We start from the raw sequence: 24977 nt of genomic DNA, 5'->3' as shown, positions 1-24977 counted from the left end.
AGATAAGATAAGCAGTTTCTTTGCCTTTGTTTATAATGCTCTCAGATTTGAAAATATAACATACCTTTCAAAAATTTATGCGGGGCAGCCCTAATTTTAAACTAGAAGCTTACTGAATGTTATGTATGCTGAAGAAATTAACTCCATCCTATTTTTTCCCCCCTGCATTAACAACAAAATTTATTGTGTCCTTCACATTAGATTACTCCCCACATTTGGGCATTTGCAGGTTGTTACTGTATGTTCCCTACTAATTTTGTCCAATTCTCCATTACATCTTTATAACTGAAACAGAAGCCAATCAGTGAAAGTGAATTTGATGTTTAAGTCTATTAATCACAGCAAAAATCAAAAATTATTTATTTAAAAGCACAAATAGGAATGCTTCTTGCTCTTGGAAATGTCAACTAACTGCTTACGATGAGCCAGCAGAGGGTGCATGGGAAAATGTTTTTGTGAAACTTCAACAGAAATGGCTATTTTTTGTTTTGTTTCCACTGACTTCAGAGGAAAAACAACTGAAAATGACTGCAAAGGGCTGGAGTAAGCATGTTTGAGCAGAGCAGAGGAAAGCAGAAAAATACTTTTCTAAACCAATTTATTTCATATTCTCTAATATATTTTTACATTGAGATATCTATTTAAAAGTACAGGTTGAGACAAGACTGCAACAATGTTGCCTGAGTAACTGTGGAGAGAATTTTAATCCCTTCTGTTTAATCCACTATTATGATGTTGGTATCCAAAATATGTCTTAATATTTATACAGTGTAGATATGAAACAAGATGACAGTTCTTAACTAAATGTCACTTTAGTAATATGTGTACTATATGAAATATGAATCAGAGGTAGTCCTAAACTGATACATATAATTCTTCTTTAAAATGAAAATGTTATACTCTAATGCAATGACAGTAAAGAGACACTGTTGAGATAAAAAGTAATACACAATTTTTTAAAAAGCTCCTTGTGTTACCAATTATAATTATAAGATTATTTTGTATTATCATTTTTGCTGTTTTATTTACTTTTTGTATTTCACTCAGTTTGGATAATGAAACTCCAATTTCACTTTCTGGTTTTCCTGCATTAGCGCAATATTATTACTGAGATTTTCAACACTCAATGAAATTTGAAAGGTCAACAAAAGTAGTTCTAATGTAAACATTAATTTTTTTTTGAGAACTAGAGAAAAAATAGATTTTCTCTAATTATTGCAGTGTTCTATTTCTATTATTATAGTATTGCCAAGCATTTACAAATTATGAGTCAGGCCCCAAAGCAATCATGTTTTTTATAAAACAAAAAGAACCCAACATTTATTTAGCTACTGGGTTTTGTGCCATTAGGGTGTACTAGATAATGTTTTCAAGCTTCTCTTTGCAACCATAAAACCTACACATTTTAAATAAAAACTAAAGCTGAGATGCTCACCTAACCACATACTTCCCGCAGGTAGGGCTTTAAGAAACACACCATATTGCAAGAGTTGGCAACACTGATTATCATCCTACACAAAATGTAATGGTAGAAATATTTTGACTGAGGATGCTGGAGGAGAGGTAAATATAGGTTAAGAAGGGGAATTGATGAGTGAAGTAGTGTTGATCAGGAATTTTTCAACAGACAGTGCCCTTTTTGCATAATCAAATTTTTGCCCCACAAAAAATTTCTGACAGAAAATTAAAATGACAGCTCAGTTTCACGTACAAGTGCCTTCCCAGCTTGTAGCCAGCAAACCTAATGATTTTGTTTTGGTTCTCTTGAAACATAATTTTTCTGGAACTCCCTTCCCGTTAAAATTTTTGTCCCAATTTGGGATGGGTTTCCCCCCCGAAAATGTGAAATTTTTCATAAGAATTTTCTGGCCAGCTCTAGAGTGAAGTGTCGACTGACTACTAAATGACTTAACTGCCAGCTTATTTCTTTGCTTTTTATAGTTTGTAGTGATGGAATATGCAGACTGGTCACCTTAAACCAAAGCTGACTAAACTTTTTGGTGGGGATATTTCACAGCCCCATTTCCTGTGCTGAAACCTGCAGACTTGCCCTCACCTATGTCAACCTGTGCAAACCTGTTCCCACTGCCCCACTCCACAATATGCTCTCCCTCCTGTATTGCTGGTCCCCACAGAGCTGTGGGGAGCATAGGGCTGCTCAAGGTGGAGGCCTGGAGAAGCAACATTGTGGAGGAGCAACTTGGAAGAAATTTACGTGCATATATGAAGCTGTAGGGGGAGACTCAGGATGTGCATGTAAATGAGGATACGGGGAAAGAGGCACATGGAGAAAAGGGACAACAAGGTTATAGTGGAGAGCAAGAGAAAAACAGCAGACCTGAGCTAGGAGGGGCTTTTGGGAAGGAGCAGCTATACTCTTAACAAGCTGCTTTTTCTTCCCCATTCCTATCGTCAGTGGCTCTTGCAGCTTGAAGTCCCACTTTTTTCCAATCCTCTCCTAACATACCCCTGCTGTGTACCCCTATATCCCCTATTCATTTCCCTGCATCCTCATCCCACTGCTTCATGGCTCTTCACCCTTCCTTGGTTTCCTATAGAGCTGCTGTATGGTGCATTATGAGGAATTGGAAGAAGCGTCAGAATATCTGAGGAGCAAAGTGGTTGATTAAGGAAGAAGGGGAGCAAAGGTGGTGACTGGGGATATGTGGGGGTGAAAAGGTTTTTGGTGGGGGAACAAAACTGTGTAAGGAAGCTGAGGTAGTGTAGTGTTTCTGCATCAAGGTATCAATACTTAAAGAGCTCCCTCGGTATTACTGCTTCTACTTTCCAATGGACCCAGGCAGTAGTGCCATGAGAAGCCTATGATATGCCAGTGCCTTTGTGAAGAGGCACCTGCCTCCCCAAGCATTGTTGCCTCAGTGAACCACGGTATAAACCATGATCCTCCAAGCCCTACTTTCAGGCTACTGCCTCACATCCCTGGTCACTCTTTCTACAGCCCCATCTCTTTTCCCAGAGTCCCACCTTGACTCAGTAGAGATATGTCCAGAAGACCACAAGAGCATCAGGGATAGAGCAAGATTAATTTTTTTGACAAGCTAAGTTTTGAAGAATGGAAATGATCATTTCTGGTTTTCAGTGATGTTTTGCCTCTAGTCTGGGAGGAAGGCTGATAGCAATGGAAGTAGCTGATATATCTGCATAGTTCTGTTGGTGTTCATCTTAGTGAAACTAAGATTTCATTTCTGCTTTAAATGCAAATTTCAAAGCAACTTTAACTATGGAGATACATAGTACATGAATATATTCAGAGAAATAACACTGGCTTCCACAGCTAAATTGTATATCATAATCATTATAGGCATTAAAGATCTAAATTGATACTTACTGCTGTGTTTGCATTAGTGGCATGCTAGTATTATCAAAGCTGTCTGTGTGAAGAGGTGGTATAATCTCACCAGTAACTGGGTGAAACACAGGAAGTGTTGAAAGAGGCCATGCTATCTCTCTATTTTTGGACATCTCACGAAGCTCTTTGGTGGATTTCTGTATAGCACTGTGGTGGACCAACTGGATACTATGTTAAAAGGAAATAAAATACATATTTTTCTTAAAAAGGGTTCTAAGAATATGGATAGTTTTGTAAAACCACTGAAAATTGTTTTTTCTTTAAAATACAAGGGTTTTGATGCATACTACAGCCTATCAGTAGAACAATTATACTACAGCTTCAGTATAAAACAAATATTTAAGTTATTTAATTTTGAAAAAAAGAATTGTTCCGTCAGACTATGCTGTATGAAGAAGTATTTTTCTAAAATATCTTAGACTATGCAATCTAATGTTAATATTCCATTTATTTCCTGCTGTAAACATAAAAGTTTTGGTAACTTTTATATTGTTGTTTCTTGTGCTGGATTCCTAAATACTCACAGCAGCTTCAATTTTATGGCAGAATATTATGTAGGCACGGGATACCTTTCATGAAAGTTCTTTCATCTGTCCATTGCTTTGTAAAAATGTAGATTGGCCATCACATATGCATGAACATTAATTACATAATATTATTACTCTAAATGATTTTACATTAAACTGATCTTTATTAATTTCAAACCCTTTTTATTCTGACCTGCTAGCCTTGCCACACCTCTCTGTTTTATAGCAGCTTTCACATATATGAATTAGACTGTGAATCAAGGAGAGTGAGAGAAGAGCATGACACATGTATGAAGCATGACAAGCTACTGAGAAATGAAAATTAAATGAGAAAGAAAAATAACAGGAAAGAAGACACTTACTCTGGTGTTTGCATGTTTCTCTTTTCCCTAAAAACAAAACAAAATTTATGAATTAAATAATAGCATTGATAGTTGGAACATTAAATCTATCTGCTGATGGAAACAGTACATGATGTGGAAATGCTGACACTGATACCACCAAATTAAGTTGGTAGCATTTGCCACCAGGTTAATGATAAGAACTGGATGAGCACACACATAGAGCTGTTGATACTGATGACAGACAGACAACCACACACAAGTGAATGAAAATGCAAGTTAAGGAAAAAGCTTCTGGCTAAAATAAATACTATGACAAAATAAAATCAGGGTACATGTAAGAGATGGAAGAAACTACGTTACTTGCTGCTTTTGTTTCATATGTTTGGCTTTTATAACCCTAAATTCAATTTAGGTCCTTAGCAATATTTATTTTACTAGAGTTAGGGTCTTTAAAATTAATGTTCAGTGAATGAAAATTTTAGTCCAATTAAATAATTGTCCTGAATTGGTGGGTCCTTTATTTTTATTTTACTTTTTTTGTGCATGGATGATTTAACCATTTTGAATAGAACTACAGTCCCTAAATCCATTCTCTTGGAGATTACTATTAATTTTAAAGCATGTTTAGATGGAAAACAGTACAATATATATTAAATATTTCTGCTCGTCTGTTTAAAAAGTGTTTTTATGAATTGAATGACACTTCTACAGAATGCTTTCATATGAATTATAATCTCAGAAAAATCTACAATTACTAATTAAAGTACTCACACTCCTTCCCGTCGGCAGCACATGATATAAGCAAGTATTAGAAAAAGCACCAGTGCTACTGCCGAGGGCACTGCCAGTGTAATTAGGAAATCCGAGTAATAGTCTCTGCTTTTCAGTGTATCAGACGGTGGTTTATATTCTCCACCATCAGGTAATATTCCCTCTCCACGGATCACTTCCTGATAGGTGGAAACTTGTTTTGTTTTATCAACCTGATACAAAAGAAAGACAATTACATAACCAATTAACAAATGTATGTAGAAAATGAAAAGAATTTTAACCAACCATAAATCAGAAAAAGCAACACTATACAGCACAGCATTTCAAATTATATGAAATCTCACATCTCCATTTATTTTTCCAAAGACTTTTTCATGTAAGGTATTCCATTGTCTTAATTCCCATTAAAGACCAAATCACAGAAAATGCTCATTGACCACTGCTGTGACTACCCCAAAATGGTGACAATTTGTTATGTGAACTGGACTGAGACCACCAATTAATTTTATTTAAGACACTCAATAGCTACCAAATAACAGCATTGGGCATTGAGCATACAATAAACTCTCTGAAAAATTATCGAAGTCAGAAAGCTACCAAATAACCATTTTCTGGTCAATATCACCCAGGACAAGCTTTTGTACTTTTAACTAGAGCTAGGGAAATTTTGCAGTCAAAATTTTTTTTGGTGAAAAATGATGATTCAGCGATACAAAAACAATACTCAAATTAGTGTCAATTTAATCAAATTGTTTATGGGGGGGAACACCCCCAACATTCTGAAAACCTGAAATGTTTCATTTGGATATTTTCAAAATGAAAGTTTTGATTTTATTTGAAATAACTTCTAATTTCAAATTTTCCTTTGATTCTAAAAAGAAACAAAATACAAAAAGAAACACTGACACAATTCATTTTTTTAACTTTTTGATTGGCTGAAAATTTCAAAAGTTTCATTTTTGGTTCAAGCGGAAAATTTTTTTTTGGAACTGCCGTTGAACCAAAGAAACTCATCATTCACCCTTCTCTTCTTGTAACATAAAGCAGAAAGGGTGTATATATCCCATTATTAATTCCCTCAGACATCCAATTCCCCAGTTTTTGATAAAGTAATATTTATCCTGCTTCTGTTCAATTATTCATCCCATTCACACTCCCAAAGTGTACTGTACGTCACTAGAAAGTAGAGGAAAGAAGCAATGTAGAACTTTCAAACCCCACTAAAAGGGGGAAATTAATGTAATCAACTACTGTATAACAGTAAAGCTCAATTATTTAGTATTAACTTCACCGTAAGGGATTTTTAATCTAATTATGTGCCCTGGTTGTGCTTGTGCTTATTCAATCTGAATATAAAATAAAATAATCCCATATAGTAACATATATGAACTAGTAGACTTCAGAATATAATTAATACATAAGGTGAATGTTTCTTTCATTCATTTAAATCTAGGTAACAACAAACGCATTCATTTCATTAGATGAAATATTGCCTTATCGATTATTGGATAATTTAGAAGATCAGCATAAAGTGACAAACTAAAACTTAAAAAGACAAATATTAAAAAGATTACTAAAATATTTATTCAGTAGCTGAATAGTTGTACAAATGAAAATAGTAATTTTAAAAAATTGTTGACTAGAAGACCATTATCTCCAAATAATCTGACATCACTAAAAATAGGTATTTTAAAAGCACTTTTGAAGACTCATTCTAAACATTGCCATAGCACAAGACAGATATTTTTGATCAGCCATATAAATGAAGTTAGAGGATCTATTCAAAGTTCTGGTTTCACCAAATTAAAGAAATTTTGCTGATCTTCAGATATATTGTAAGTAACACTTCGACTAACCCATTCTCATTTTGCATTATTTTATTTTACATAAGGAAGTGTGACAAAGTTCCTCCTCTACCTTGGTGGGTCTTGCGCTTATTGGCAGATTTGCTCGCCTTGGAGCTTCACGGCAGCCCTCAATTTGGCTGTTTTCGTGAACCCACAGTCCAGGTCAACTCCTCCTGTGTCTGACCAGGAGTTGGGAGGATTTGGGGGGCCCGCCCCCTACTCCAGGTTCCAGCCCAGGGCCCTGTGGAATGCAGCTGTCTAGAGTGCCTCCTGGAACAGCTGTGCGACAGCTAGAACTCCCTGGGCTACTTCCCCATGGCCTCCTCCCAACACCTTCTTTATCCTCACCATAGGACCTTCCTCCTGGTGTCTGATAATGCTTGTACACCTCAGTCATCCAACAGTATGTGTTCTCACTCTCAGCTCCTAGCGCCTCTTGCTCCCAGCTCCTTACACACGCACCACAAACTGAAGTGAGCTCCTTTTTAAACCCATGTGCCCCGATTAGCCTGCCTTAATTGATTCTAGCAGCATCTTGATTGGCTGCAGGTGTTCTAATCAGCCTGTCTGTCTTAATTGTCTCCAGAAAGTCCCTGATTGTTCTGGAACCTTCCCTGTTACCTTTCCCAGGGAAAAGGGACCTACTTAACCTGGGGCTAATATATCTGCCTTCTATTACTCTCCTGCAGCCATCCGGCCCGACCCTGTCACAGAAGTAAGATTAAATATATAAATGTATTTATTAAGAAACAGATCAATAGCAAATATCAGATTACTGTAATATAAAAATATGTCCTTTCAATTTATTTTATTAAACACTAATTTTTGTTATTTGATAAAATAAATCCAAAAGACCTACTTTTATATTACAATAATCTGGTTATTGGCTATTGATATATTTCTTAATAAATACATTTATATATTAAGCACATTTCTTAAATACCAAAAAGTAAACCCTGCTCTGTGTTGCACGAATGTGTTATGAATGACTGGAAAAAGGTTGTAAAACGTCTCCTACCTGTTCCTTTGCCCCTAGTTGGTATTCAAAGGAAGTGAACCTGGATACAGTACTGAGGGGGGCACAGTCTGCTCCTGCCTCTCAGCCACTAGCGCTAGCCACTGCATTCAGCAGTTTGTGCTTACCGGGGATGTACAGATCCATCCCAAAGGACAAGAAATGGTTACTTGCAGTAATTGGTTCTTTGAGATGTGATGAAGCCATGTATTCCACTTAAGTGTGTGTGCACCCAGTGCACTGGAGCCAGAGAATTTTGTCTAGTAGTACCCATAGAGGGGCGGTATTCACACTCATGGCCATAGTCCCTCCCCTGGCTATATGAGGCAGCACTGCCCTGAGCCCCCTCAGTTCCTTGGCACCGAGTGCCCAAAGACTAGACTCCAATACAGAGGGGACAGAGGATTAGTCATGGGGTACACATCTGCATCACATTTTGAAGAACCACATTTACAGTAAGTAACTGTAACTTCTTTTTCAAGTAGATGCAGCTGAGTATTCTACTTAGGTGATTCGCAAGCACCCCAGGAGGCAGAGCTCCAAGTCCACCTAAACAAGGATTGCAGGACTGCCCCCTACCAAAGCTTGCATCTGCCCTGGAAGATGCGGTAATGGCATAACGGTTCATAACTGTATGTATGGATGACCATGTAGCAGCCCTGCAAATGTCCAAGGTTGGGACATCACTGAGGAATGCTATTGACACAGCTTGCGCTCTCACCCACTGAAGCCATTTCATATGCAGTCTTGATACAGGAGGATATCCATTTAGAGAGAGTCTGTGAAGAGACTCTTGCCCCTTCATACGATCTGCATATGACACAAATAGCTGAGGCACAGCAGGAAACTGTTTAGTCCTGTCCAGACAGAAGGCTAAATGTCCACTGACATATAATGTATGAATGTGCTGCTCCTCTGGAGATGAATACAGCTTAGGAAAGAACACTGGTAAATATACTACTTGGTTCAAATGAAACCGAGAAACCACTTTAGACAAAATTTTCAGGGTGTGATTGTAAAGTCACTTTATCGGTAGAGAATTGTGTGCATGAAGGTTCTGCCATCAGAGCCTGCAACTCACAGACTCTCCCTGCAGATGTTATCACAAACAGGAATGCAGTCTTCTGACACAAAAGCGGAAAGGAAGAAGATACCAGGGGCTCAAATGAAGGTCCCATTAAAACCGCTAGGACCGTGTTAAGGTGCCACAGAGGAATCAGCTCACGGACTGGAGGATGGAGATAACGAAGTCCTTTTAAGAATCTTGCTACTGTGGCACTGGACAAGACTGATCGTCCCTGAATAGGGGGGATGAAACGCTGATATTGCCGTCAAATGTACTCTCAATGAGCTAAGCACAAGGCCCAATGACTGAAGGTGCAGCAAGTACTCAAAGTTGTCCTGAATAGAAGGCAGCACTGGTTAAACTCTGGGGGCCAACAACCACACCAAAAACTGCTTCCATTTTGCCAAATAGGTTGAGCCCTGCATGAATACAAAATCTGTATCCACATCCGATCTGCAATCCGCAAAAATGATCCAGAGATATCCGCATCCATGGATGCAAAGCAGATACCTGCAGATTTGCAAGGCTCTGTGAATAGGCCATTCTGGTAGAGGAATTTCTACCGTTGAGTAGGACCTGTTGAACAGCCATAGAACACCACAATTCCTCCTTGTTTAGCCATGAAGCAGGGAACTGAGTATGGGATTTAAAATGTGACCATGATTCTGTGTGAGTAGGTTTGGATAGAGAGGAAAGGGTATGGGAGGCTGAACTGACAGTGCTAGAAGGCCAGAGAAACAGCACTGTGTCAGCCACACTGGGTCAATGAGAATGAGCCTTCAGCTTGAGGATGACCTGTGGAATGACTGGGATTGGGGGAAAAGCATACAGACGTGCTAACTGGAGCCAAGATAGAAGATGTCAAACAGGGAGTCCAGTCTGAGGCCCTCTTGAGAGCAGAACAGATGACATTTCCTGATGTTGCTTGTAACAAACAAGTTGATCATCGGAATGCCCTAAGCCACAAAGACAACCCGGAGCACACTTGTCTTCAGGGACCACTCATGATTCAGGGAAAAATTCCTGCTGAGATGGTCTGTGAGATGATTCTGGACCCTGGGCAAGTGGTCAGCAATTGGCATGATACTCTCCTCGATGAAGAACTGCCACAACCTGATTGCCTCTTGGCAGAGCATCCTGGAGTATGTGCCCCTTTGCCTGTTCACATAATACTTACAATAACACTGCAATGTATGTGAACAAACCACTGAGCCCCTGATACAGTTCAGAAAAGTGTGACATGCACCACAGATGGCCAGAAGCGCCGGTAAATTGATATGCAGTGAGGACTCCTGCTCTGAATACAGACCTTGAATGTACAGCAACCCCAGATATGCTTCCCAGCTCACCAGGGAGGCATCTGTGACAACATACCTGGTTGATAAGGGCCAGATGAAGGGAACTCCCTGACAAACATTCTCTAGAAGTGTCCACCATTGCAAAGAGTCCAGGACCAGTGGAAGGAGACAGACAACTCTGTCCAAAGAGTGGTACAGTAAACTGTCCTGAGCCACATTTTAAGGGTGCAAAGGTGTAACCATGAAAACTGGAGCCACATGTCTGCTTGCCTCAGGCACATCTGGACTGTCAGAGAAGGCTGAGACTGCAGACTTAGGAAAAGGTGGTGAATCACTTGAAAACGGTCAGTTGGCACAAATGCTCTCAAACTCATAGAGTCTATGAGGGCTCCAATGTATTCAATTTTCTGAGTGGGAAATTGATTCTTCGGTGTTTAGGATGAGACCCAGACAGTCAAGCAAGCACAGTGTAGTGTCAACATGGGAAAGGACTTCCTCTATGGGCCTGCTCCTCAGTAACCGGTTGTCCAGGTATGAGAAAATGTGGAATCCTTTCTTCCTGAAGTATGCCATCCCCACGACCATGCATTTGGTAAAAACCTGAAGCGCAGAAGAGAAGCCAAAGGGAAGCACCATACACTGAAAATGGTGCTCTGCTATCATGAATCAAAGACATTTTCTGTGGCTTGGCAAAATCACCACATGAAAGTAGGCATCCTGAAGGTCCGGAGCAGCAAACCTGTTCTGAGAATGCAGGGAAGATAGTTGACAGAGTGACTATTCAGAACCTCGTGTAGCTGATATATTTCATGAGGCTGTACAGGTCAAGTACGGGTCTTATCACTCCCTTGGATTTGAGCACCAGAAAGTACTGGGAATAAAAGCCCTGACCCTGGTGTTCCAGCAAACCCTCCTCCACAACCCCCAAAGCCAATAGCTTGTGAACCTGCTCTCATAAGAGGGGTCCCTGAAGAGGGACAGGGAGGATAGGTGGCAGGGAGGCTGGAAAGGAACTGGAGGGCCTAGCCCTCCTAAGAAGGTGCTTAGGACCCAGCTATTGGTGGTGATCAAACCCCAAGCATTGTTTGGGGACAGGCTGGATCTCTTTCACAGTAGGGGTGGGGAAAAGACAGTGACGACTGGAATATTGCTCTGGACCAAAATGGTCCAGAAGAACAGGGAGGAAAGGTGAGGAGTGCTGGGGGAAGGTGTGTTGACTGGCCAAACCCTGGTCCCAAATGCTGCCTCCTCTGGGACCTATGCCCCTTTCTGGGGAAGTCCCCACTGTTGTGGGTTTAGGATGGGGGTGGGGAGGCTGCCCAAATGTGCACTGAGAATGATGCTATTACTGTTGACCACTGTAGTGGTGCCTCTGCACTGCACTAGAGTCCCTGAAGGAGTGCAGAGTCTCATCTATCTTGTCCAAAAAAAAGCACTCGGTTGCACATAGGGAGAATGCCTGAATTTTACAGCCAGGCTGCCCTTCTCATGGTCACTGCTGAGGCCATCACTCTGGTGATGTATCCGTGACATCCAGTGTGGACTGCAATAAAGTTTTAGCTATCAAGCAGCCGTCAGTGATAAATGCCTGAAATTCCTCAGGCAGCTGGTCCACAAACTTAGACATAGCCATCCAGTTCACAAAATCAGATTTGGACAGGAATACCTTCTGATTAACAATGCATATTTGCAAGAAAGAGAAGATGTAAATCTTCTTACCTGTCATGTTCATCCATTTAGTCCTTATCCTTGGGAGTGGATTTAAATCTGCCCTGCCAGGCTGTATCATTCACTGCAGTTACATCTAGGGAATCTAGGGCCAGATGTGAGTAAAAATCCTCAAATCCCTGCACCAGAATGAAGAAGCATTTCTCCATGCACTTCACAGTAGGCAATACCAAAGCTGGCATGTTCCGGAGAACCTTAGCAGGCTCTAGGAGCACATCATTAATAGGGACAGCGACTCTCCCCGGGGCATACTGCTGCAGGATATCCAACAACTTATGGGTATTCTCCTTCAAGAACTCTCCTTGAATATCCAAGAAAGCAGCCAGGTACCACAGAAGGTCCTGGTACACCTTGAAATCCTCTGGTACCAACAGAGAGGAAGAGCCAGGCACTGTGGAATCGTCTGGGATGAAGATGAAGCAGTTAACTGTGCCAGGGCCAAATCCTGCTACAGGACTGACAGATCTAGATAGGATGATACTGAAGGCTCTTCAGGAGGAAGGTGCACCTTGGGCCTGTGGCAGATCAATGGTCACCACCACAGACCTGCCCAGTGATCTTGCCTTAGAGCAAGACGAGAAGTGGGAGCTACATGACTGAGGCGTATGCCATGCATTCCATGGAGGCCACTGATATGGGTAAGTCATTGGTGATCAGTAGGCCCCATCCCATGAATGGCCCCCACTGAGGGTCAGGTGATGAAGTGCAAGAGGAGAAAGATCTCAACCTGAACACCAAAGAGTCCTGGGCTTCAGGGATAAGGTGGAGCTAGCCTTGAGGGATAGAGCAACCAGTCTGACTCACCCGTAGCCCAGAATGAACAGGTGCAGAGGGTGGAAATGGTGCTGCCGGCACCAAGTATGTCTCCATCATTTCCAGTGCCAGAAACAGAGCCAATCCTGAAGTTGGCACTGGTACCAAGGTGAAAGACTGCTGAAGTGGAGGGCGGTGAGTGCCACCATGGTAACACATTGGTGGCGCTGACAGCAGGGGTGCCAAAGAAGTTTCCGGTGCCCAGGAGTTCCCTTGTGCCAATCCCGGCCCCCACCAGACTTCTACTGTGGAAGGGAAACATTGGGGTACAGGGCTGACAGACTCACGGGTTCACTCACTGGATATAAATTATGCGGGCCTGGCAAAGTCCTGGACCAAGGGAAAGGTCAGGACATAAAGGCAGAGGAAGTCAGTTGCTGCCCAATACAATGCTGACACAGAAAAAGCTGGTGCTGGCATCACCTTCATTGGTACTGGACTCAACGGATGCCCTGGAGCCAGAACCAGAATTGACAGTACGGGGTCTCTGACCTTCCTGCTTGGTACCTGGGAGCAGTTAATGGGACCTGCTGCATCCTGTGCAGCGGCATTCACACCATGCTAGTCCAGACTCCTTCTGGAGGAGGCAGATGAGTCCCCACGTGATTTGGAGTGACCTCGATCAGTCTTATGTGACCTTTTCCTGGGCGCACTTGACTGAAAGCGACTCCCTTGTCTCTTTGGAGAGGCACCAGCTCCAGAGTCTGAAGTAGCAGCACCTTCAGAACCCAAGAGCAATCTCCAATCCAACCTCAGTGCAGAAGCAGGCCGCCTTGCCTGGTCGAGCAAGTGCTGCTTTAGATGAAGATCCCTTGCCACCCAAGTCCATTTTGTGAATGATTTTCAAATTGAATACCACTCCTTGACATAGGCTTCGCCTAAGCACAGCAAGCACCATGTATGGACATTGTTGTTGGGGATCGCTCCCCCACATGACAGACAATGTTTAAACCCTAGTTAAACTAAAGCTAACTAACACTAAATCTAACTGTCACTATACTAAGGGTACTAATTAACTATACACAACTAGAAAAGTCACTAAGACATAGAGAGATTGTGAGGTTAGGAACTATACAGAACCCCAACTCCAGCCACGGGTAGTAAGAAGGAACTGAAGGGGGTTGTAGTGGCACCGCCTCATATAGTCAGGGGAGGGACTTTGGCCAGGAGGCGCAAGTGTCACCCCTTCTAATGGTATTGCTGCCAAAATTCTCCGGCTCTGCTCTGTGTGCACATGCACCTAAATGGAATACGGGGCTACATCTACTTGAACAAGAACTGAATGCACATTGATACCAAATTGTAATTGCCATGACTTTTTTCCCTCCCAATGACACTAAATCATGAGATTCGTATTTAGTTTATCTGCTGTCACTCCCAAATTTTTCATCAATTCACTGTTTACAGAGGTTTGCTTCCTTGCCCACCAGCAATTTTTATCTAAAGCCAAGTCAACACTAGAGACCTTACAGTGGCACAACTGTACCAATGCAGCTGCGCCTGTGTAAGATCGCCTGTGTAGCCGCTCTATGCCAATCGGAGAGAGTGCTCTCGTTGACATAATTAAACCACCCTCAACAAGAGACGATAGCTATGTCGGCGGGAAATGCTTTCCTGCCGACATAGCACTGTGCATACTACCACTTATGCCAGTGAAACTTATGTCGCTCAGGGGGTGTTTTTTTTCACATCCCTGAGCGACATAAGTTTTGTCGACATAAGTGGTCATGTAGGCATGGCCTAAGTTGCTTGTTACCAGAAATATAACTTTACTTTTATTATTACTGAATTTCATCTCATTGCATTCAGTTGACTGTTCTAATCTTTCCCTGCAACTTCGCAGTTTTGTAACATCATTCTCCTGCTACATGTCCAGTTTTGATATTGCTGGTATATTCAATGAATGTTAATTTTACATCCATCTAGATCATTAATGAAATAAAGTTGCATTGGTTTAAATGTCTGGCCTTTTGTGGTGAATCACATGACATTGTTCTTCGTTAAAAGTCTTGTGATTAATAAACACTTCCTGATACTGTGAATCAGGTCTTAAATTAATCCATTTAATGGTATATTACTATGTATCCAGTGTTTAAACAGGTTTTTATGTGGCACTATAATGAAAGCCTTACTGAAGTCCAAGTGCTGTATAGGTCTTCAACATTCCTTTTGTACTTCACAAGGTAATTAAATTTGTTTGGCACAACTTATTTATAACTGGAAGTTTTGTGGGGGCTTTTGTTAAATTCAGTCTTCATTTTAACATAGTCTTCATTTTTTTTAAATTTGGAAGTGTGATTTGTCTTTTAATTGTGCAGGCAAATATAAATCAAAAGATGGCAAATAAGTTTTCTATTCACTTCTCTTGCTGCAAGCACTGCCAAAAAAGGGGGTCAAGAAACATGCCATCCAAGAAGTGCTCTAAAGAAGAACTGCTGCCAGTAAATACTCTGCTGATGCAGGGCAAGGAAAGTAACTCACCAAAGAGATTTTACACCAGTCAATATTGAACTGAGTACGAAATTTTTTATCACACGTTATTACAGGTTCCATTTCTTGGCTGCATCTCAGCTGATTTTGTGGATTTTCCACTTCTCGTAAGCATGAGGAGAATGGAACATCTGCACCAACCATAACATAGACACTGCAGAAAAAGATGTGTGACAAAGTGTCACCAGGATATCCATTAATAAATAAATATCTGATGAACACAGTCTAGTCCTCTGCATTCCAATAATCACCATAGTTCATTTCTAAAACAGCTAATTGTGTTTTATAGGCTATGACATCACTTTTTCCAATGTAGCCACAATGAACTGGGACCAAACTGTTTCTCTAGCTACTTATTACATTCCTACTACTGCTTGAGTGTACTGTGTGATTATGACTAGCAGTAGTCAGTTTTCATTAAAAAAGTTTATGAAGCTCAAAGTTCAGGATTTTGAGGTAAACACAGCAATAAATCATTGATAAAGTACTTTAGGAAGTTCTGTTAAAATAGTTCCATTTCATATAAGAGAATTTTGCTCAGCATAGCATTCTTGAAAATTCACTTCTTCCCACGTATAAATTGTAAAATGTATTTGAAAATGCTTTAAATTAGAACTGCAATTTATTATTGATGCCAACCTGCCAAAACATCCAGCTTCTCTCAACAAATTCCACAATACAGTTATGCACTGTCAATTATAAAATTTTGAAACATACTGAAAGCAGAGTGTGGGACAAAACAAACTGATTTTAGTGTCAAAGTAAATAAAACAAGGGCTACTGTACTGATACTATTATTCATTTTCATACTTATCTCAATTGAAATGAATAAATGAAACTATTACAGAATATAATCTGCTGCACCAGAAAGTCACAGAATCCAGGGACCTTGAAGACATTGTTCAATGAACAAACTTCACTGATACCTTACTTGGGGGTTGGGTGCCAGATTTTCTTTAGCTGCTGTTCAACTGTAATGACAGACTTCAAGAAGACTCTCCATCAAAAAAACACTAAAAAAGGAAAATTTTGCTCAAGGCATATTTCTCCTGTAAGTTCTTTTCTGTATATTAAAAAACAAAACTCCTAAAACTTCTAATGCAAAGGCACGAGCCCCTTCCCAAGCAATATTAATCAGTGAACTCTAAATTTAAGAGCTATTGTATTGGAAGATGTAGCTTTAAATGTGCCTGTGATGTTTGGAACAGAATGCAGCTGAGCTAATTTTAAGTTTTGTGAGGTCTATGTTGTAGAACTTCAGAGTCATGAATCAAAATTACGCTCTGCAGTTACTGGGATATAAAACTGGAATTGTAGATTAAGAGTCTTATTTCCTTCCACCTGTTTTGTAAGCAGGGAAAACTGTTAATGTTTCTTTGATTGTAAATTCCCAGCACCTAAGGTCAAAAGACCTTGATCCCCCCCATCTGGGGCCTCTGGGAACTTACGTATTTGTAAATGTAGTAACAATTTCCAAAAGTTTGTTCTTTAAAAAGTAACTTCCAAAAAGTCTTGAATGCCTGAAAGGAACATTAAACACTTCAGAGACACTTATTTTGAATGCTAAAGACTTATAAACAGATTAGATATATAGAGATATAGATATATATGTATGTGCTTACCCCTCTTTCATATCATTAATAGGAAGTGGAACTCTGCCTCCCCTGTCTAGAGCTGAGGTGATGTTTATAGCATTCAAACGCTCTGGTTGCCACACATTTTTCACTGCTCCAAGAAAATCTCCAAGAACCTCACTTGCTAACATTTCTTCTACATTCATATTCTTTATGAAGAACTCCGCTTGATATGGTAAAGGAAAATCTAGTTTGTGAAGGAAAGAGTTATGTCTTTACTACAAAAGATCTAAAATGGTGGTTGAGTACTGCACTACTGATTTATGAAAGAAGACTGAGGAGGCACCTTCCTAAAATCCTTTATGATATCAAGTTATATTCTGAATCTGATCTGGCCACTCTTGTTTAATTATCAAACTATGTTTATTTATAATAGCACCAACTATTTTTTAAAGAAACATTCAAGCTTTGCCCTATTTATGGAGCTATTGGCAACCTGCAAATAACCTGAGGGCTGATCCTCAGCTGGTGTAAATTATCATAGAGCTGTGACTTCAATGAAGCTATGACAGTGTACATCTGCACAGGATCTGCCCCTGAAGACAACGCTTAATCTGCATTAAGTGAAGAAAATTGCAGCTACCCTACTCTTGGGCAAAGAGGAGTGGCCTGCAATGACTACAAGTCCCAGCCTGCAATGTTTCATACCCTGACCTGAGTGGCATGAGATGATTCATTCAAGATGAAATATTGTAGGCTGGAACCTGTAAATGCAATAGGCCACAATTTCATGTTGAAACTGAAGGTGATGACAGCCTATATTGTAGGTCCCACTTTAGTTTCCTCCTGTCTAAGTAATCAGTAACTTCAAAATGCACAAACTGTCCACACCCACAATTAGAATGGTTTGCTAAATGTTAAGGAGAGCTGGGCAAATAACTGATTTTTCAGCTGGATGGCAGTTCTGAAATATGTTAAAAAAATGAATCAGTTTGGTCAAACCAAATCCAATTTTTTTCTGACTTTTCAATTAATTGAGAAAGTCCATATCAGGTATATTTTAGAGCAGGAATTCAAACCTCTATCTCCCATATCCCAGGTGAGTGCCCTTACCACTGGGCTCAATATTATAAGGGCAGTAGCAGAAGCAGCAGCATCATGACCATTACCACCACAACCTTCACCTCCTCTTCCTCTGGTTGTTTTGTGAATGGTCAAAATTATGAGTGTCAAATTCATAGATTCAGGTTGACCAAAACAAATTTTTCGGTGAAAACTCAATTTGCCTAAAAAAGTTTGCCCAGTTCTACTTTTAAGCCAGATCAGTGGTGTTGGTATTTTTAAGGTGACTTATATTGTTTTCAGTTTTGAACTGTGACTTGTTTGCAACTTGTTTAACCTGAAACATCTACTTTTTTAAATGTAAAAGTTACCACAGAACATTGTCTGCTACACCTGGGTGCTGCAGTTTTGTGTGCCACTATTTTTGTGGCATTGTGCATTTGCATCCTGTGCACACTCATAAATTCAATATGCACATTTCATTTTTTCTCCATAGACAGATATTCTAAAAGCACCGAGAGGAGGCCAGGAGTAGTGGTCAGAGCTCTGATAAAATAAAAAGCCTTTTTTCAAATATTAAAGAAAAACCACAGGAATTTTCATTTTACAGGTCTCATTAACTCAAATTACATGTATTTATGTCTTGTTTTCTGATTTTACAGACTTCTGAATATTTTACTTACACTGTTACATACTGCAATCGGGTAACAAACTGTATTGAAGGACACAGGTTTTCCTAAATGAATATCAATATGCTTCATTTTTAAATCCTTTCCACTCTTCTTGGAGATGATATTTGATTTTTTCACTTGGTTTATTTATTTAGTTTTACACTGGCTTTTAAATTTAGTAAAACAGGACTTTCACAATCTTTCATGATAAAACAGATGTTATTAGTTAAGTATGATAGGGTATTTTGTACAAATCAACATAGTAACATTATGAAGATGAAAGGGATGTTCACAATGCAGAAAATTTGAGGAGAAAAAATGTATGCAAAAAATTGTTGCCTGGCATTTTTCCTTTTGCTACTTTTAGAATAGATAGATGCTTTGTGATCACATACCAGTTTTCTTTCTGAGTTTTTATGACATCTGTCTATAACTGTGGAATTGACTGTCACACATTCAGCATTACGATTTAACTGCAGTGAATCATTTCACAATTACCTAAATGCATTTGGGGGGGATTTTCTTCCTCTGGTGATACATCAGCTATTGACCTCTATATGTTGTGGGGATTTAGCAATAAAATAAGTAGTAAATTCAAGAGGCATATCAAAGTTAAAAGCCTGTGCGTTGCTTTTAAAATCTAGGGAATGAAGGCTTGGTATTCCAGTGCCCTGAGCCATCGTTCTGATTCTGCAATGCACTTAAGCACATGCTATAAGTTAAGCATATGAGCAGTTCCATTAAAGTTAATGGAACTAACCACGTGCATAAAGTTAAGTATGTGCTTAAATGCATTGCTGGATTGAGGCCAAAATGCTCAGCACACTACACTGTTGGTCCCTATGACAATTTGAAAAGGAAGAAGAAAAAAGCGACTATTGCTTTATGGAACCCCTCTGTTTTTCTGATAATGGGACATATTCTCTACTCAATGTAAGTATTACGCTGCCAGTGACAAGAATAGGAGTTCTGTATGTGGAATAGGAGATAACATATCCAATGTGTTTACATAATAAACTAAAAGAATGTAGAGAAGCTGCTCCCAGAAAAAGCAGCAGTAGGTAAGGATTTTTATTTGCAGGGAGTGCCAACGAGAATATATAACAGGAAAAGTGTGGAAGAGAATGCAGCCCTTTACCTTATCATAAAACATTCTGTTATGTGCTTCTCTTGGGACAATTTCTTTTGTGTATGACACTTGTTTTGCCTATCCATTGAATACCAAATCAATGCAAATTACATTTCTTTACCACTTATGCTCCTTTTTTGACTAACCTGCACTCTCATCTACATTTCTGCTGAATGTGGCCCAGAGAACCAGATTCTGAACTCAACAACACTGTAGGTCTGGAGCAGTTCCACCGACTTCAGAGCTGCTCAAGATTTTCACCAATATAAACGAAATTAGAATTTAGCTCATTCTATTTATTTGGAGAATTTTTATCAATGACAGTTGATAGAACATGCAACTAGCTGTTTTGCAAGGCAACCTGAATCTTTAAGGTCATTGCTTGTCTAAAGCATTTGATATTATGAAATTCATTGTCTTTCATAAAGACATTAAAAAAGCATATTGGGCCTCCCTGCCTCCATTTCAAAATCCAACATCCACTATTGCGGATGACAAAATTGTATAACTCAATTTACCTCAATGAAGCAGTACTTGATTATGTCACTGCTTAATTTGACCCAGTGTCCCTAACTTTGCAAAAAGTTTTTCATTCTATGCTTTAAATGTCTAATCCTCCAGTTAGATCAGGGATCGGCAACATTTGGCACGTGGCCCATCAGGGAAATCCTCTGTTTGGCTGGGACGATTTGTTTACCTGCAGCATCTGCAGGTTCGGCTGATCCTAGATCCCACTGGCCGCAGTTCTCCGTGCCAGGCCAGTGGGAGTTGCAATCGGCTGAACATGCGGATGCTGCAGATAAACAAACCGTCCCAGCCTGTCAGCGGATTTCCCTGACGGGCTGCGTGCCAAAGGTTGCCGATCCCTGAGTTAGATATATCTTTCATTAACCAACTGATATGCAAAATAATGCTGACATCCCTGCATGTTTCTTTGTCTTTTTAACTTCAAAGGCTTGATGCACTTCTCAAATACAGCTCTCACTACTATTGGTTTCAAAACAAATACTTTGCAGAAGAAGAGCGATATCCCTTGTATGTGGCATAGGTGTAGAAAATATACAGTTTGGTACAATCTGGTTCCAAAAGCAAAAAAATTAGCTCTTCAGAAGAATTTTTAAGAACAGGGCATAAATCAGCCCTGGTTAAAATGGTTTAGCAAAAAATAACAAACAGGATGAATCAGGACAGGGAAGTTTCCCTTACCTCCTCCTCACCACTCATGCTTTTAGTTGAAACACTGCTTAATGTTTGACAGTATTTTATCAAATCTTAAAAATCATGTAATCTTAACAATTTATCACTTATACAATCTAGAGTGCTGCAAAATCTCTTCTGTACATACCTTCTGCTGACATTATATTGATGATCAAGTTATGCCTTGCAGTCTCAAAGGTGCGCCTGTTATAAGCAGTGATCTGGAATAAAAACAGATGATACTAAAATGGTAGTACAAATATGAAAACCAAAATTAATTAATTCAGCATAGAAAAGTATTGTTTTTCTTAAATTAAAAGTATTCACTAATATATGTAATTATTTTTATTTTTGAATACTAAAAAAATAACCTCTATGGACTATAAATGTAGAAACATGAAAGATGAATGAGCAGGCCTACTGGCTTTGATGGAGCACTGTATTAAATAAAGACAGCTTATTGGGATTTTCAAACTAGTCTATATAGTTATTTATACTGCACTAATATTCTCAGATGCCACATGGATAACATATTTACATACAAGTGGTAAGCCTACCCTAGTCCTGTATTCTTTTCTCTCTCAGCTCCATTTCAGGAACAAGAGGGAGCAGTTTGTTTCGTTTTTTTTTCCCGTATTTTTTTCTTGTTTTATTGACCTAAGTATGATAAAGTCAAAGAGTAGAGATAGGTGAACTATATATATATATATAGCTCACATCAAAATGTAGGACCCAATCATGCATTGGTATCACTAGCATATTTCTGTGCTCACGTAGAATCTTCAGAACTATACTGGGATTTGCTAATGCATCTGTGCAAAGATCCTTGTACCTGTGCAAAGTTACACTGACTTCAGTGGTACTCTATATAGCAGCAAGAATCCATCCTCGCAGATCCTGATGCAGGTTTGGAAACAGACACGGCTCAAAAAAGAACAATTTTAAAAACAGTTTCTTTAAGCAATCCAGGGTTCTGATCCCGCAGACTATTCTGCACATGGTTAATAGTATGCATGTGATTAGTGCCACTGAAATCAATTGGACTAACCATATTGTAACGCTCTGTACCTCGGGGGAACACATAGCACCCACATGTTCATCCTTGTAAAATGATTGTGTGGTATCCAATGCAAAGTTTGTCATGTTGGGTGTCTTCAGAAGGCTCATGATGCACTGATCATTGTTGTTACAGTAATGTTATAGGTTATAATTTCAAAGTATGTAGTTATGAGGCTGAAAATGTATCCTCATGGCTTAAAATAAGCCCAGGCAAAAACTCTCCAAGAGCAGAGAGGCAGTTCACACCTCATCAGGGCAGGTATGGAACATACCGAGCCCAGTCTCACAGGAACAAAGGATGCTGGCCTAGGCAACAACAAAAGGATCTGTTGGACTCTCAAGTGAGTCACCCCCCTTCCTTTGGCCAGTTTGGGACTGCAATGAGGTAATGCTCACCTGACCCTGAAGGGGGAAGGGCAAAGCCAAAAGGGAAGAAAGAACATGATAAAAGGAGGAGATGTTTGCCATGCTCTTCCTCTCTCTTCCACTTACATCTACAGACACCACACCAAGTGACTGTAGCACTGATCAAAGGGGAGAGCCTGGCTGAAGAGCAACCAGCCAGCCTGTGGTGAGAAGCATCTAAGTTTGTAAGGGCATTGAAAGTGTTAAGATCAGCTTAGAATGAGTTTTGCTTTTATTTCATTTGACCAAATCCAACTTGTTATGCTTTGACTTATAATCACTTAAAATCTATTTTATAGTTAATAAATCTGTTTGTTTATTCTACCTGAAGCAGTGTGTTTGGTTTGAAGCATGTCAGAGACTCCTCTTGCGATAACAAGCCTGGTACACATCAATTTCTTTGTTAAATTGACAAATTCATATAAGTTTGCAGCATCTAGCGGGCATAACTGGACGCTACAAGACGGAGGTTCCTAGAGTTGTGTCTGGGACCAGAGATATTAGCTAGTGTCATTCGGTTGCACAATCCAACGAACAGTTTATATGCCAGAGGCTGTGCATGAACAATTCAGGAGTGGGTGTTCTCACAGCAGAGCAGGCTGAGGCTGGCTCTCAGAGTCAAGGATTGGGGTGATCTAGCAGATCACCAGTCCAGATAACACTATAGGGGAACGTTACACATGTACATAAAACTAACCACATGTGGAACTGTTTGTAGAATCAGAACCTAGGCTGCTGTTTACAGTTTAATCTTTGGAGAAGAACAAGTTAATAAAACCAAGAGAAGCAATTAATCAAGAGTTTGACACAAATATATGGCTGTCCAAGCAAAATTGGTAGAACTGGCAAGTTAATGTAGCAATTTTTTCATAATGTTGTGAGCTGCAGAGTTGCTCCATTGACTTCCTAATCTGTGGTGGGGGACCAAAGGCATGACTGAGAATCATACAGCTTTTGTCTTTCAACTGCTATTCACTATATAATTAGTACTTTTAAAATTTTGGAATTATATTCATATTAGTGACATAGATACAACAAATAGTGATTTTTGTCAGCATTAGTAATTAGGAGATTAGAATAGGAAAACATTTGGTGTTAGTTATTAAACATGAATAATTTACCACTAAGTGATAAAAAGTAAATAAAAAACTCTGTTAATTGATTTAACAACTGTATTTGTTTGCACTGAAGGGAAAGAAAAGTGCAAAGTTAAATATTTAGATGTTCTTCATTTAATTGTTTATGAAGTTATTTTGCACACTATTTTATATTAAGGGATAAAGATTTAAAAATGAAATAAAACCTTCTAATGCTTTTAAAGGAAGTACCTCAATGATGGTTGGTTTGCCCACATTTTCTATAGTTGGTGATCCATACAATACTCCATCACTGTATGGTGTCCTCTGAATGTAGCGTAGCCATCCAGGTCTGTCAGGGTAACCCATTAAGTTGGTGTTAAATGTTATAGGATCATTACTTATCTCACCTATATAAGATACACAATATTAGAATGTTTTCAAAAAATGAAGTTTATGCAATTTGTTTTTGAAGTTTCCATTAAATAATTTTGAGTTCAGTTTTGTCATATAAACACAATTACTATAATGTTTTGTAACACATCATTGCAGTTCCATAGGGAAATAATAAAATTTTAATTTCTTATTATCAGTATAAAAGTGCAGTTTGAGAGAGCCACACTCCTGTGTCCATGCTTCAGCATGTGTAATTGGCAGGAATCCCATATTTGAAATGTATGGCCAAGAGCAGAGTACAGTGTGCTTGTACTGTCTTAGAGCCCTAATGACCCCTTCAGCTTCCACCCATCAATTGCTAGGTCCTGGCTTCATAGGAGCTTGGGTTTCCCAGAACACCAAATCATCCAGCCTCCCTACCAACAGAAGCAAAAGCCCAGTATTTCCAAGCAACAAAAACCTTTAATTTTTTTAAAGGCTCTAGAGACAATGTCTACCTCTGAGGACCTTAGTGTCAGAGGGAGACTCTGTTTTTTTCCTCACCTTACCATGTGTGGTCATGTCAAGACACAGGTCCTCAACACTGACAACTGGGCAACAGATTTGCTTTAGAGAAACTCTTTCAAATGTACCCATTTCAGAAGATTGGAAAGAGGCAAACATTGCCAACAAGCTTGTGCCACAGGACAGAAAAGGAAAAGGATTTTATTTTAAGAAATTTGTGATAGCCTAAAAGACAGGAGTACAACAAGATTTCTCTGAGACAATTTTTAACCAGTAAAATAACACTTAAATATGGTGTGCTGGCCTTTTAAGGGTAAGCTCCTCATTGAACACTGTTCTGCTCCTGATTTCAGCACAGACCCCAGGAATGTTGTGATCTGTAGTTCCTAAAGTGATGAAAGTTTGAGACTCCAGACAAGGTATTCTGGGAATAAGGTAAATAAGCAGCTCTTTTTTCTCACAGCAGGAGGATGCAGATAATGAGTAGGAGCTGTGGACAGTAAGTATCTTGGAAGTAACAACAGGAAGGAGCAACAGGAGTGATGTAGTGGTGGGAGTCTGCTATTGACCACCGGACCACGGGGATGAGGTGGATGAGGCTTTCTTCCGGCAGCTCGCAGAAGCTACTAGATCGC

At 39.6% G+C, this 24977-nt stretch overlaps 1 protein-coding gene across 9 annotated transcripts in view; it reads right to left on the bottom strand.

Moving 5' to 3' along the window:
- Positions 1-24977, bottom strand: part of SGCE (sarcoglycan epsilon) — a 59336-nt gene that overhangs the window by 14556 nt on the left and 19803 nt on the right. For 5 of the 9 annotated variants that reach the window (XM_073333917.1, XM_073333910.1, XM_073333908.1 and 2 more), the window contains 7 exons: positions 23695-23852; positions 21051-21123; positions 16892-17090; positions 15261-15423; positions 5013-5224; positions 4260-4286; positions 3350-3538 (listed from right to left, as the gene is read on the bottom strand). In XM_073333917.1, the coding sequence (XP_073190018.1) occupies positions 3350-3538; positions 4260-4286; positions 5013-5224; positions 15261-15423; positions 16892-17090; positions 21051-21123; positions 23695-23852 (1021 nt within the window). Of the gene's footprint in view, positions 1-3345; positions 3539-4259; positions 4287-5012; positions 5225-15260; positions 15424-16891; positions 17091-21050; positions 21124-23694; positions 23853-24977 lie in introns of those variants that run through there. The other 4 variants (XM_073333915.1, XM_073333916.1, XM_073333911.1 and 1 more) reach the window with 3 other exon arrangements.

The sequence above is a fragment of the Lepidochelys kempii genome, chromosome 2 (genome assembly GCF_965140285.1).
Source record: "Lepidochelys kempii isolate rLepKem1 chromosome 2, rLepKem1.hap1, whole genome shotgun sequence".
Taxonomy (NCBI): Eukaryota; Metazoa; Chordata; order Testudines; family Cheloniidae; genus Lepidochelys; species Lepidochelys kempii.
This window is presented reverse-complemented; position numbering and strand designations above follow the sequence as displayed.